General features: G+C 35.0%; 1 protein-coding gene across 1 annotated transcript in view; it reads right to left on the bottom strand.

Annotated features, from left to right (window-relative positions):
• Window positions 1-951: 951 nt before the first annotated feature.
• Window positions 952-14,729, bottom strand: part of SANBR (SANT and BTB domain regulator of CSR) — a 63,200-nt gene continuing 49,422 nt past the window's right edge. Inside the window, exons 16-21 of the mRNA XM_047069636.1 lie at window positions 7,728-7,819; window positions 6,803-6,831; window positions 6,652-6,725; window positions 5,753-5,841; window positions 3,673-3,764; window positions 952-2,775 (exon numbers count right to left, since the gene is read on the bottom strand). Of these exons, the coding sequence (XP_046925592.1) occupies window positions 2,739-2,775; window positions 3,673-3,764; window positions 5,753-5,841; window positions 6,652-6,725; window positions 6,803-6,831; window positions 7,728-7,819 (413 nt within the window). The 3' untranslated portion in view covers window positions 952-2,738. The remainder of the gene's footprint in view (window positions 2,776-3,672; window positions 3,765-5,752; window positions 5,842-6,651; window positions 6,726-6,802; window positions 6,832-7,727; window positions 7,820-14,729) is intronic.

Here is a 14,729-nt window from a genome sequence, read left to right as displayed (position 1 = left end):
AGGGGCGCCTGGGTGGCGCAGTCGGTTAAGCGTCCGACTTCAGCCAGGTCACGATCTCGCGGTCTGTGAGTTCGAGCCCCGCGTCGGGCTCTGGGCTGATGGCTCAGAGCCTGGAGCCTGTTTCCGATTCTGTGTCTCCCTCTCTCTCTGCCCCTCCCCCGTTCATGCTCTGTCTCTCTCTGTCCCAAAAATAAATAAACGTTGAAAAAAAAATTATTAAAAAAAAAAAAGAATTTAAGGCTACTTTCCAAATATTAAAATAACAATGCAACAACAATAGTTAATATTTATGGAGGGTTTACTATAAGTCAGAAAGTACTGTGCTAATTTTTTTAGATAAAGCCATTTAATCCTCCAACAATCCCATATGGGTGGGATTAATACTATCCCATCACCTTCCCCAACAGATTAGCTTTAAATCAGAGGGGGAGAGCTAGCCTATTTGAACTGAACTGGCTAGGTCCCAGTACCTCTTAACTAGGCAGTACGAAAAGGTGAGATTCATAATAGTTGGCTCAGTGAATAGCTGAAGGAGAGCTGAAGACTTAATTCCAGATATTAGATGTGAAACGTATTCTTTTTGTTTTTATATTAAATTTGCCCTTAGCAGATTAGCATAATAGGGCTTCAGCCTCAGCTTCCAAAGCAATTTAGCGTATCTCACAATATCTGGCTGAATGTTCTGCAAAGGGAGAATTACAAACATGGTGCAAGAGTGTGGAATAAGCACCCCTAACAGATAATCTTTCCTGCAATATTTTAGCCCCTAAATATTTTGCTGAATCTTTACCAGGATAAACTCACTCGAAACAATCTTAAAATTTATAAAATACACCTTGTAACAGAGCTAATTTTTCATGAAAACCTGTGCTCTAGGAGCGCGTCCAGACTTTTCCTGAGAAGATGGAATGATTCAGATCAAGGGACTTTTCAAACCATTTTTGTCATTAACATTTATTTCAATTAAAGGAATGTAAATTCAGAATTAATGTAAGATAAAACCTTTTCAAAGTATTTGGTAAAGAAATACTATTAACAGTTTGATTAAAATGTTTGTGGTACCTGTGCTATGTATTACAGATGTTTATAAAATAAAAAGCCTATTCTGAAGAAAATCAAATGCTGATAAATTCTGGTTTGTAAAAAATCAATCCACTGGTACAGTCCTCCCAGGGGAAAAGCAACTTGCCTTTTTATCATCAGATAAAAATCTAAAGAGCATACTTCTTTCAGTTGTGACCATCACAGCACTATATAACCTGTACAGGCCTAAATCCTTTTAATCAGAGAATACAGTAAAAGAAACAAGACTGTGGTATTTAACAGAGCTTATAGACCATGTACTATAAAACATTTTCTTTTGAAAATAAAAATTTTATAATCTATTTCAAAAACATCAAACAATTGAAAGATACATAAACTGGAACAAAATTTCCAAACATAAATTCAAAAACCTTGGAAAAGCCATACCTATAGCATCAAATAACATCTAGCTGCATTTACTAACTAAAATAGTCCCTAAAAATGATTTCTGTATGTGTTAACGGAGTTTAACACTTCAACATTTCAATGGAAACTGCCATTCTGTCACACATTATCAAAATCTGTTCTCTAAATAATTTGAAGAAATTCCAATTATAAGACAATGGAGACTACAAATAGAAACAGTGAATTTTATAAGTTTTTCAAACGCCTATATGTGATTTCCAAACACATAATTTTTTATGCTTATAGTTTGGAACAAATTTTCCCTGAGCACTCTTTCTGCTTGGTTAGAAAAATTAAAACATGATCTATATAATAGAATTTAGCTTGACTTCTACTGAATGCACAGCATTTTTCACCCATCAAATGTATTTGGGAATGTTTCCTTCTAGACACTGCTAAAGTAGTAATTGTAACTGTTTAATGGGGCTATTCGAATGGCTTTAGAAACATGGCTGGGTTTTAGAGCCCTGAGAACTGCACACTGGGTGTATTATACAACTAAAATGATTTACTATCCTAAAACTATCAAGTTATTTTAATAAATTCAGAATGGCACTGGCTTCACAGAGGAAAAGGAACAATCAGTAATTCCAGCTCAGATAACCAATAGATAAGCATTAAAAACTGAAAAAAAAACCAAGTTGGATGAACATTGTGCTTTCCATGGATTAATGCTGAAAAAAATTAACCCTCTTGCCCAACACAGGGAATACATCACACCTTGAAACTTTATTTAATATAGGCTTGAGACCTGTCACTCCTTAATATTCATGCAAACTTAAAATTAGCATCCCTGGGAGTTTCATTACACAGATTGCAGTTCTCAATGCTATCCCAAGAGTTACAGCTCAAAAGGCATACTATAATCAGTGCACATGCACAGTACCATCACCAGCTGTGTTCCCTTAATTTATTAAGGTCTTAAAAAGTTTTAGCTACTTGAGAGTTGAGGCCTCCTCTCTTTCAAATAAATAAAGGGTAACAAATATTAGGAGTCTTAACTATGCAAATCTGTAAATACTAATTTTCTACATAGCATCACATTAAAAGAAAGTCAGATTTAAGAAGTTTCATATTTACAATTAGGTTTCAAAAGACCTAACTATACATTTCCCTTAGCATTATGATTTATGTGGTTTGCAAGAATAATAAATAAAACATTTAGAAGTCATTGTTCTGAAGATCTTCAAGAAGTGAGCAATCTCAGATGTCCAGAGGTGTGTCTTCTTTTTAGTTGTAGTTAAGATGCTTTATGCAGGACGCCCTGGACCAAAACGGCTTTTAGACCTAGATTTTTTAAACAGAAAAGAAGGTCAGAGGTGCTTCTAAAACAGGAGGAAGTTGCTGCTGCTTCTTTAGGTTCTGTTTGCTTGACAGTATCAGAGTTAAATGAAACTTCATGTAGCCCCACAATCCATTTTTAAAAACGTTTGGAGTGAGACATATTTTGGAATTCAGATTTTTGTGGATGTGGGGGACAGAATATGGTACATATATTGTATATTATGGATTGGAGCAATGCCCTTTAACCAAACACATTAATACTTTTTCAGTGTAACAAACGAACATTTAAATTAAGTGTGATAAATAAAAACTATAAATGGCATCATAGTAGTTCAGCCAGGTTTGAGTTGCCACAAATGTACAAAAAAGTCTTGATGGTTTTCTGAGTTTTCTGGATTTCAGAATTGCTGATAAGGCATTTGGATCTGTAGTATTAATGATCCAATCTCAATCAGTGTTATAATTTAAAAGAAATTTTGTGATGTAAAATGACAGAGGACCCATTTATTAAGAGAAATAAAATAAGGAACAGGAAAGACTTCAATGATTTATATAAAATAATAATATATAACCCATAAATAGTATAAAATTCTACTAATTCACAGTAGCAGTATAGTTTACATTCTTATCAGCAGGTGGCTCAGAACAGAAGTAATTCAGTAAACAGAAAACTTAAAAAAAAACCCAAAACTATACTTTCATTAAGTTTTGTGCTTATGAGCTTTTTAAGTCTTAACTTGATGTTAAATTCTGGTTCTGACTAATGTCTTGATGATCTAATCTTTGAAACAAAACAAACCAAACTCCAATTATGTGCCTCTATTGTTCATGTCATTTTCCCTAAAAAAAGAAAATCACGTCAAAGCCAGTCGCATTCTGAATCTGTTTATGCTGCTTTACCTTGTGTTTTTTTCTGAGCTGCTTTGCCGGGCAGTGACTGGCACTGAGGCCTTAATTTGCGCTTCAAGTCTGGAATAAATACCTCCTGCAAACTGCAGAGTAAAGGGGCAAAATGAAGTTATTATTTTTATGGAATCAACAGAAGCTCTGCTTTATTAAAATGGCATTACTTTTTAGCTTAGAAGTAATTTTATTTTGATCTTTAAAATTCAGGCTCTTTGAATTATAATTTATGTGAATAATTTTACATATAGTAAAAATTCACCCTTTTTAGCGTACAGTTCTGAGTTCTGAAAATGCATACAGTAGTGTAACCATTGTTACAAGGGAGAAATACATTTCCATCACCTCAAGAAAATCCCCTTGTGCCTCTCATAAGTCAACCCACGATCAGTTCCCGGCAACTACTTATCTGTTTTATGTCCCTACAGTTTTGTATTTTTGAAAATATTACCTAAATTGAATCACACAGTCTGTGTAGCCTTTGAAATCTGGTTTCTTTCACTTAGCGTAATGTGTAGGAGATTCATTTATGTTACTGATGTATTAGTTCTTTCTTTTTTGTATGCACCACAGTTGGTTTATTCATTTACCAAGTGAAGGACATTTGGATTGTTTCTAATTTTTGGCAGTTCTGAATAAAGCCAGTATAAACATGTATGAACTGATCTCTATGGTGAGTAAATGTTTAACTTTATAAGAAACTGACACACTGTTTTCCAAAGTGACCATTCCTTTTTGCATCCCTACCAGCTATAAATGAGAGTTTCAGTTGCTCTCCATCCTGACCAGCACTTTTTTCCCCTTCATTGTAGATATTTTAGTTGTTATATAGCAGTTATCTCACTGAGGTTTTAATTTACATTTCCCTAATGACTAAAGATGCTGAATCTTTTTATGTGCTTATTTACCATCTGTATCCCTTCTTTCATGAAGGGTCTGGTTAATCTTTTGCCCATTTAGTTTTATTGGATTATTTGATTATTGAGTTTTGAAAGTTCTTTATATATTTTGGACACATCCTTTACCAGATAAGTGTTTTTACACATATTTTCTCATAGATTATGGCTTATCTTTTCACTTTCTTAGTAGTGTCTTTCAAAACGACCATTGATATTCAAAAAGACCATTTTCTTAGTAGTGTCTTTCAAAAAGACCATTGACAAAGTTTGATTTGTCAAATTTTTTCTTTCACAGATCATGCTTTTGGTGTCACAGCTAAGAAATATTTGCCTAACCAAGGTCACAATGATTTTAGAATTTTTGACACTGTATGTTAATGATATTGAAATTAAAATTAAAAAAGAAAGATTTTATAAGTTTTATAGGGAAGTAAATTTTTAAATAAAAGAATTAGGGCAAGAGTTTTTGTGAATACATAATACCAATACTAATGTTAATATACAGTGTTATGACTAATACATAGTTTTAGTAAGAACACAGGTATTTCGGGGCGCCTGGGTGGCGCAGTCGGTTAAGCGTCCGACTTCAGCCAGGTCACGATCTCGCGGTCCGGGAGTTCGAGCCCCGCGTCAGGCTCTGGGCCGATGGCTCAGAGCCTGGAGCCTGTTTCTGATTCTGTGTCTCCCTCTCTCTCTGCTCCTCCCCCGTTCATGCTCTGTCTCTCTCTGTCCCAAAAATAAATAAACGTTGAAAAAAAAAAAAATTAAAAAAAAAAAAAAAGAACACAGGTATTTCCAGGCATCATTTTCAGCAAGATTACATCTTATTTTAGAAATAACATCTAAGCACTGCCTACAGAGTTGACTGAAATCAGCAACTTCCAAAAAGTCACCCTCTGGATAGTCAGCAATGCACAGCTAATCTACTCGTGGTGTGACATTACACTTTCAGCAATAACCTACCTTATTATGTGTGTTATAGAGGACTTATGGACCACGGGTGATACGAAGGTGGACAACGTTTATGTGAGTGAACTGGTACAGAATATAAAAATATATTAAAATATTTCCATTAGTTTTTAGAAATTCTGCCTAAAACATCTTTATATTACTCATGATGAAAATAAAGTAGGAAGGCATATCTATGCAAGCACAGTGCCCTAGCACATAATTCTTACTTCTTTTGCTTCCTTTGACTTGACACGGTCCAGATCACCCAATCTCATCTTTATTAGGTGCCCTGTAATTTCGGACATCCGCCGCTGATCTGGAGGTAAAATATAATAAACCTAACTTTTTATGGGGATGATTTATAACTTGTTTCTTAAAGAACACACACTTCAATTATCATGAATTTATCAAAATACCATTAGATACTATTTTACAGACATCTACACATATTTATCTTTGAAGAACTTTAGGCAGCAAGTGGCAAAATGGCTTATACATAGGTAATTGTGCTGCTTTTAAAAACAATTTGACAATAAATTTCATATATTAAAAAAATAAAAAATAAAAAAAGATTAAAAACAGACCTATTGGTTACATGTTATAATAAATAGTGAAGAACAAAAAAAAACCCACTTGTAAATGAACCTAAAATATGATGCGCAAGTAATGGGCAAAAGTCAGTCTGAGACCTCCAAACCACAGGTGCATAAAACAACACATTATCTGCTGGGGTTGTCTACTAATACAACTCTGGTTGATTCCTAAGGGAATGTGCAAATTCTGGGCTTTATTCCAGTTGGAACTTTTAACACTATTCAGCATACTGCATAAAATGAAAGATTCCTGGGGCACCTGGGTGGCTCAGTCGGTTGAGCGTCCGACTTAGGCTCAGGTCATTATCTCACAGCTTGTGAGTTTGAGTTCCGTGTCAGGCTCTGTGCTGACAGCTCGGAGCCTGGAGCCTGCTTCAGATTCTGTGCCTCCCTCTCTCTCTGCCCCAACCCACTCGCATTCTGTCTCTGTCTCAAAAATAAACAGTAAAAAAAAAAATTTTTTAAAAAAATGAAAGATTCCTATCACTGTTATTTATACCTAATCTGTACGTTACCTAAATATTAAAACTTACCATCTTCCCTTTGTGCATCCTGGTTGAATCTCAAGGATCTTGTGGCATCCCATTTATTCTTCTGCATACTCACGCTATTAGAAAATTTAAACAAAAATCAGCACTGATGCTTTAAGAGTGAATATCTGATGGATTAAGGAGCAATACTCACATGAAAGGAGACACATCTCTAGAAGTTGACTAAAAAAGAGTAGATAACATTAAGGTCCAATTAGAACATATTTACTGATTAGTGTTACAGTTTAAAATAAAAAGCAGCCTAATTTATTGAGTTCAAGACACCACCGAAAGCATCACAAGTATTATTTCATTTAAACTTTGCAACAACCACACGAGACAGCAGCCGTAATTATCTCTATAATAAAACAGGCTCAGAGAAGTTAAAGAACTTGTCCAAAGAGATATAGACCTAAATTTGAACCCAGCTTTATCTGTCTGACCTGGAAGCCCCAGCTTATACAATCTTTAGAATTCACCCATTTGTGTGCTTGCAGCACTTGGCACGCAGATGAACGTACAACCTGCCCAATATAATTGTGTGGAACTTGTCTCAACCCAGCCTTCCATACATTTTTGGAATCTACGATTTCTCTTTTAGTCAAATATGGTTATTATTGTCCTCTTAATCCTACCTGGCTTTCAAAGGCATGTGAAATAAGAATTATTTTAAAAGCTCATAAAATACAATTTATTTAAAAATTATAAAGTCTACTTATTTATCTCATTTCAAAGTTTTTTGAACAAGTACTACTGGTTCCAGATTCAAAAGTTACAAACAGCACATATAGTGAAAAGTCTCTGTCTCCCATTCACTTCCCTTTAGAGGCAACATTTTATGCATATATAAGGAAAGATATATAGATTCCTCTATCTATTCTATACTATGCATACTTTTTCTCGCCTATCAATATATCTTAGAGATCTTTAATCTGTTTATGTGGAACTTCTTTGTTCGTTGCTATATCTCTAGCATTCCACTGTATGTTCTTATCTCTTCTTCAGATTTTTCTTGGCTATATTTGCCTGCTTATTTCTCAATATGAACTTTAGAACAGTAATAGATAATTTAGAGTTACCTTCTCTAACACCTTTTCTTTCTTCTGACCACAAGGTGAAGACATCTGCTTTTTTGGTTGTTTTGTGAACTTCTTTGGCTTTTCCTTTTTCCCTGACAAAAGAAAGTCAATGTTATGAGCATAAGTTTCACATACTTCTCCAATGCACTTATTACTTACTTCCAAACAATAAAACCATTTTGTAAAAAAGACATGTTTCTTAAAACTAACAAATTACCTCTAAATAAAATATAAATATATTGAGAAGCTGAATGTACTTTATAGGGGTTAGTTTTAATTACTTTTCTTCTTTCTACTTGGTGAAAACCTTAAGGAGAAAAAAATCAGGGCAATAATTTCAAAATCCCAGTGAAATTAAATGTTGAATATGTTGGGGGTTGGGGCGCCTGGGTGGCTCAGTCAGTTGAGCGTCTGACTTCGGCTCAGGTCATGATCTCGCAGTCTGTGAGTGTGAGTTCAAGCCCCGCGTCGGGCTCTGTGCTGACAGCTCAGAGCCTGGAGCCTGTTTCAGATTCTGTGTCTCCCTCTCTCTCTGCCCCTCCCCTGCTCATGCTCTGTCTCTCTGTCAAAGATAAATAAACATTAAAAAATTAAAAAAAAAAAAAAAAAAGAAAATGTTGGGGGAAACTATATGTATTTCTCTGAATCTAATTTGATAGTGGTTTTAACACCTAATTCCAAATTTTTATATACCAAAAAAAAAAAACAACAACAACAACAACAACACCATAACCCAAAAAAACACAGTTTGGGAATGGGAGGAATGAAGAACTCACAAAAAAGCTTTAAAATGTCTTTGCTTGGGTGGGTGGGAAGGGGCTATTTGGGTAAAAATGGAGGTAGGACAGAAATGATTTTGGGAGGAAGCAGATTTGGGACAAATTGTATTCTGAACTAGTGCTTTGCTACAATCAATATTCTGAATTTATTCTGGCTGACAGTGTAGAGGACAAAGGAAAGGAAAAGAAAAGAAGGAGGGGAAAGATGCGTTTCTCTAAAATCAATGTTGGAAGGCAAGGCGAGTACATCAGATCACTGTTTCCCAAACATCAAAAAGACACGATAGGGTGAGATTAGAGTGTGACGACAAGTTCCTTCTAAAGAAAAGAATGGTAGAAACAGAGCAAAAATACTATAAACAACCAAATGTAGGTACTGGCAAATAATCAAAGGGAGGTAGAAAGTTGAGTGTTTACATTTAAAGGATGCATGAGGTGGGGAGGTAGGGGAGGGATTGAATGAAACAGGTGATCGGGTTAAAAGAGTACACTTATCATGATGATATGCTTATCACAATGAGCACTGAGTAATCTATAGAATTGTTGAATCACTGTATTGTACACCTGAAACTAATAAAACACTCTATGTTAACTATATTGGAATTAAAATTAAAAACTTAAAAAAAAAGATGCATGAGGTAAGAATTGTGAGTTTATGGCTTTCTGCCTGAGGGCACTTTTCTCAATATCCCCAGCTAAGGTAGGAAAATTACAGCCTTATGAGCTCCAGGGAAAAGATGATACAATTGAAAGAAAGAGAAGCTGGAAATTTAAAGGTGAAATTTTAGAAGAAAGTCACAGAAGACTGGAGATCTAAAATGTAACTATAAACTCTGCCCAAATGATTGTTAAACTATGAAAGTGTACAGGAGACCCTAGGAGATCCAGCTAAGCAGACAAGCAGAAAGACACTTGCAAGACAGAATTGCTCTTGAAGAGAAGTGAGACTTTCTTGTGCCTTTGACTTGACGATTTCCCAAACTTCATTGAGCTCAAGCTTCTGAAAGCAGGAGCCCTACTTAGGACTAGAAAACAACTAGCAATCGAGAGGGAACCCATAAAGCAAGGTGAAGCTAAGCAGGTAAGCCCCAAATCTGAATATAAAGTCTGTCCAAAATCTTGCCTGAATACTAAACTACACAGGCTGGTATGACCCTGGGGTCAGGCTAAAACAGTAGCTTAGCAGCCAAGAAAAACCCATGCAGAGACAGCATTTACTACATACCATGAGGCAGACAGATTTTGCAGTTTGGGTCAGGCAAGTTAACTGCCTACTAGAACAAAAAACCCCAACAATTCTAAGAACAAAAACATTTCAGAACTGCACAAAGATAACCTACCAAAAGTTACAAGATGAAGAAACTAAAAAATATGAACTACTCAGAAAAGAAACAGTAAACAGAAACTGATTCTGAGAGAACCTACATACTGGATTAAAGCAGACAATGTGATTTTGGGATGCCTGGGTGGCTCAGTTGATTAAGCATCCAACTTCGGCTCAGGTCATGATCTCACGGTTGGTGGGTTCCAGCACCGTTTTGGGCTCTGTGCTGATAGCTCGGAGCCTGGAAACTGCTTCAGATTCTGTGTCCTCCTCTCTCTTGCCCCTCCCCCACTCACTCTGTCTCACTTTCTCAAGAATAAACGTTAAAAAAAAAAGCAGACAATGATTTCAAAGCAACTAGTATAAGTATGTTCAAAGGGAAAATGGTGTTACTGAATAAACACATAGGAAATCTCAACAAAGATATGGAAACTATAAAGAAGAACCACGTGGAAATTCTAGAACTAAAAAGCACAATAATTGAAATATTTAGTAGATGGGCTCAAGAAAAAGACTGAAATGGTAGAAGAATATACCAGTGAAATGGAAGTTAAGCATTAGAAATGATCCAATCCAGGGGCGCCTGGGTGGCTCAGTCGGTTAAGCATCTGACGATTTCCACTCAGGACATGATCTCACAGTTTGCAGGTTTGAGCCACATGTCAGGCTCTATGCTGGCAGTGCAGAGCCTGCTTGAGATTTTCTCTCTCTCCATCCCTCTCTCTCTCCGCCCCTCCCGTGCTCTCTCTTTCTCAAAATAAATAAAACTAAAAAAAAAAAAAAAAGAAAAGAAAAGAAATTATTCCATCCAAAAAATAAAGAGTGAAGAAAAAGAAACAAAACTTCAGAAGCCTGTGGGGCAATATCAAAAGGTCCAACATACATGTACTGGAGTTCCGGAAGATAAGTGAGAGAAAGGGACAGAAGAAACACTTAAAAGAATAATGATTGCAAGCTCCCCAAATTTTGTTTAAAACATTAATTTACAGATCCCAGAAGCTCAACAAATACCAAGTAAGATAACCACACCTACGCATATCACAGTCAGGCTTCTGAAAGTAAAAAATAAAATCGTGAAAGAAGCAAGATAAAAAGGGTGCATTACATCCAGGGGAATAATTATATCAATGGCTAACTTCTCATCGAAATAATGGAGGCTAGAAGACACTGGAATGGGAGATACAAACCGTTAAAAGAAAAAAATAATTGTTAAATAAGAATTCTATATTGGAGAAACTGTACTTAGAAATCAAAGTGAGGGGCACCTGGATGGCTCAGTTGGTAGAAAGTGTGACTCTTGATCTCGGGGTTGTGGTTGGGGCCCCACGTTGGGTGTAGAAATTACTTAAGAATACAATCTTTAAAAAAAAAAAGGAAAATAAAGAGATTTTCAGATAAGTAAAAATGAAAGAATTTATTGCTAGTATGCCTACACTATAGGAAATAATGAAAGTTCTTCAGAATGAAAGAAAACATTGCATGACAATTACTCAGATATAAAAAAATAGTAAATATGTAAATATAAAAGACTAAATGTATATATATTCTATTTTGCCCCTCTACATTCTTTGAATGACAAAGAACTGTTTAAAGCAAAAATTGTAACACATAATGTAATTCTGTATAATTTATAAAGATAAGTAACAATGGCACAAAGAAGGAAAAACTAAGGAAACTATCTTACTTTAGGGTTATATTTTACCTAAAGTGATTCTTATTAGCTTTAAGTAGACTGTGATAGGTTAAAGACGGTGTTGTAATCTTTAGAACAATAAAATGCAACTAAAAAGCCAGTAAAATAATTAGAATGATATACTAAATTTATTTTCTTAGCACAAAAAAAAGCAAGAAAGGCGAAATAAGAGAAACAAAACATCTGAAATAATTAGAAAATGAATAGCAAAATGGCAGAACTAATGCAACCACATCATTAAACACATTAAATATAAATACAATACATACTCCAATCAAAAGGCAAACTGTCAAACTGGATAAAAAAGCAGTTTTCAACAACATGCTATCTACAAGATATACACTTTAAGTCAGAAACACAAAGAGGTTAAAAATAAAAGGATAGCAAGAAGATATGCCATTCAAACAGTAAACAAATCTAGAATGATAATATGAGTACCAAACAGACTTCAAGACAGTTTTACTACAGACAAAGAGGAATATATCATAATGATAAAAGAGTCAATACACTATATATGTATGCCTAATCATAAAGCTGTAATGTACACAAAATAAAAACTAGTAGACTTAAAAGGAAAAATACATATATTAACAATTATAGCTGGAGATTTCAACACCTTCTTTTACTAATCAGTGGAACAAGAAGTTAGAAATAAGCAGTCAGAAAAAGAGCACAACTATAGAAGCTTTGCAACAGATAACCAAAGCAACTTAACATTTATAGACTACACCAACAACAGATTTCACATTCTTTTCATGCACATGTGGAACATGTATCAATAAAATTTAAGGGATGAAACAACATAGAGTATGTTCTCTGACCATGATGGGATTAAGTTAGAAACCTGTAACTGAAAATACCCAGACAATCTGAAAATATTTGGAAATTAAACAACATACTACCAAATAACACATGTGTCAAACAAAAACAAAATCATAATGGGAATTAGAAAATATTCTGTACTGATTATAAATGGAAACAAGACATAACAAAGCCTGTGGGAAATAGTTAAAGTGGTGTTTAGAGCAAATCTTACAGCTTTAAATGCTTGTATTAGAAAAGAAGAAAAGTAAAAAAACCAATAAGTTTCTACTTTAAGAAGTTAAAAAAGAAATAAAGGAAATTAAGTTCAAAATAATTACAAGGTGGCACAAAAACAGACACATAGACCAATGGAATAGAATAGAAACCCCAGAACTAGACCCACAAACGTATGGCCAACTCATCTTTGACAAAGCAGGAAAGAATATCCAATGGAAAAAAGGCAGTTTCTTTAACAAATGGTGCTGGGAGAACTGGACAGCAACATGCAGAAGACTGAAACTAGACCACTTTCTCACACCATTCACAAAAATAAACTCAAAATGGATAAAGGACCTGAATGTGAGACAGGAAACCATCAAAACCCTAGAGGAGAAAGCAGGAAAAGACCTCTCTGACCTCAGCCATAGCAATTTCTTACTTGACACATCTCCAAAGGCAAGGGAATTAAAAGCAAAAATGAAAAACTGGGACCTTATGAAGATAAAAAGCTTCTGCACAGCAAAACTAAAAGGCAACCAACAGAATGGGAAAAGATATTTGCAAATGACATATCGGACAAAGGGCTAGTATCCAAAATCTATAAAGAGCTCACCAAACTCCACACCCGAAAAACAAATAACCCAGTGAAGAAATGGGCAGAAAACATGAATAGACACTTCTCTAAAGAAGACATCCAGATGGCCAACAGGCACATGAAAAGATGTTCAACGTCACTCCTCATCAGGGAAATACAAATCAAAACCACACTCAGATATCACCTCACGCCAGTCAGAGTGGCCAAAATGAACAAATCAGGAGACTATGATGCTGGTGAGGATGTGGAGAAACGGGAACCCTCTTGCACTGTTGGTGGGAATGCAAACTGGTGCAGCTGCTCTGGAAAACAGTGTGGAGGTTCCTCAAAAAATTAAAAATAGACCTACCCTATGACCCAGCAGTAGCACTGCTAGGAATTTACCCAAGGGATACAGGAGTGCTGATGCATAGGGGCACTTGTACCCCAATGTTTATAGCAGCCCTCTCAACAATAGCCAAATTATGGAAAGAGCCGAAATGTCCATCAACTGATGAATGGATAAAGAAATTGTGGTTTATATACACAATGGAGTACTACGTGGCAATGAGAAAGAATGAAATATGGCCCTTTGTAGCAACGTGGATGGAAGTGGAGAGTGTGATGCTAAGTGAAATAAGTCATACAGAGAAAGACAGATACCATATGGTTTCACTCTTATGTGGATCCTAAGAAACTTAACAGAAACCCATGGGGGAGGGGAAGGAAAAAAAAAAAAGAGATTAGAGTTGGGTGTTGTATGGAAACCAATTTGACAATAAACTTCATATATTGAAACAAAACAAAACAAAACAAAACAATTACAAGGAAGGAAATGCTAAATATAAGAGTGACAACCAATGAAATACAAAATTGACAAACCATAGAGAAAAATCAATAAAATCAAAAGGTGATTCCTTGAAAAGATCAGTAAAATAAACCTCTAGCTAAACTGTTCAAGAAAAAAGTGATAAAACACAAATTACCAATTATCAGGATTGAAAGAGGGACATCACTACAGATCTTTTAGACAGAAAAGGATAAGAAAATATTGTAAGCAACTTTATGCCAATAAATTTGACAACCTGGATAAAAATGGAGAAATTCCTTGAAAGACACAAGTTATCAGATTCAAGAAGAAATAGAAAACCTGTATAGCACTACATTGAAGGTAATAAATTCATAATTAATTAAAAACCTTTCCCAAAAGAAAACTGTAGGCCCAGATGACTCCACTGATGAATTTTATCATACATTTCAGGGACAAATCATACAAACAGTACACAAGTTCTTTCAGAAAAGTGAGGAGAACACTTTCCAACTCATTTTATAAGATTAGTATTATCCTAATAACCAAACTTAAAGACGATGTCATAGGAAACTAAAAACAAAAAACTAATATCACTCATAAACACAAACAATCCTTAACAAAATATTAGCAAGTCAAATACATTAATATATAAAAAGAAAAATACTTCATGACCAAGTGGAGTTTACCCTAGAAGATTGGCATAACACTTGAAAAACCGATTTCAATTTCTCATACTGATAATATGGAGAAAACCTGTATCATCATCTCAATAGATGGGGAAAAAACATTTAACAAAAT

Source organism: Lynx rufus, unplaced genomic scaffold (genome assembly GCF_022079265.1).
Source record: "Lynx rufus isolate CCGP_SWC_20201006 ecotype Redwood Valley unplaced genomic scaffold, mLynRuf1.p SCAF_8, whole genome shotgun sequence".
NCBI classification, from domain to species: Eukaryota; Metazoa; Chordata; class Mammalia; order Carnivora; family Felidae; genus Lynx; species Lynx rufus.
Note: the sequence above shows the minus strand (reverse complement) of the source record. Positions and strands in the feature narration are given on the sequence as shown.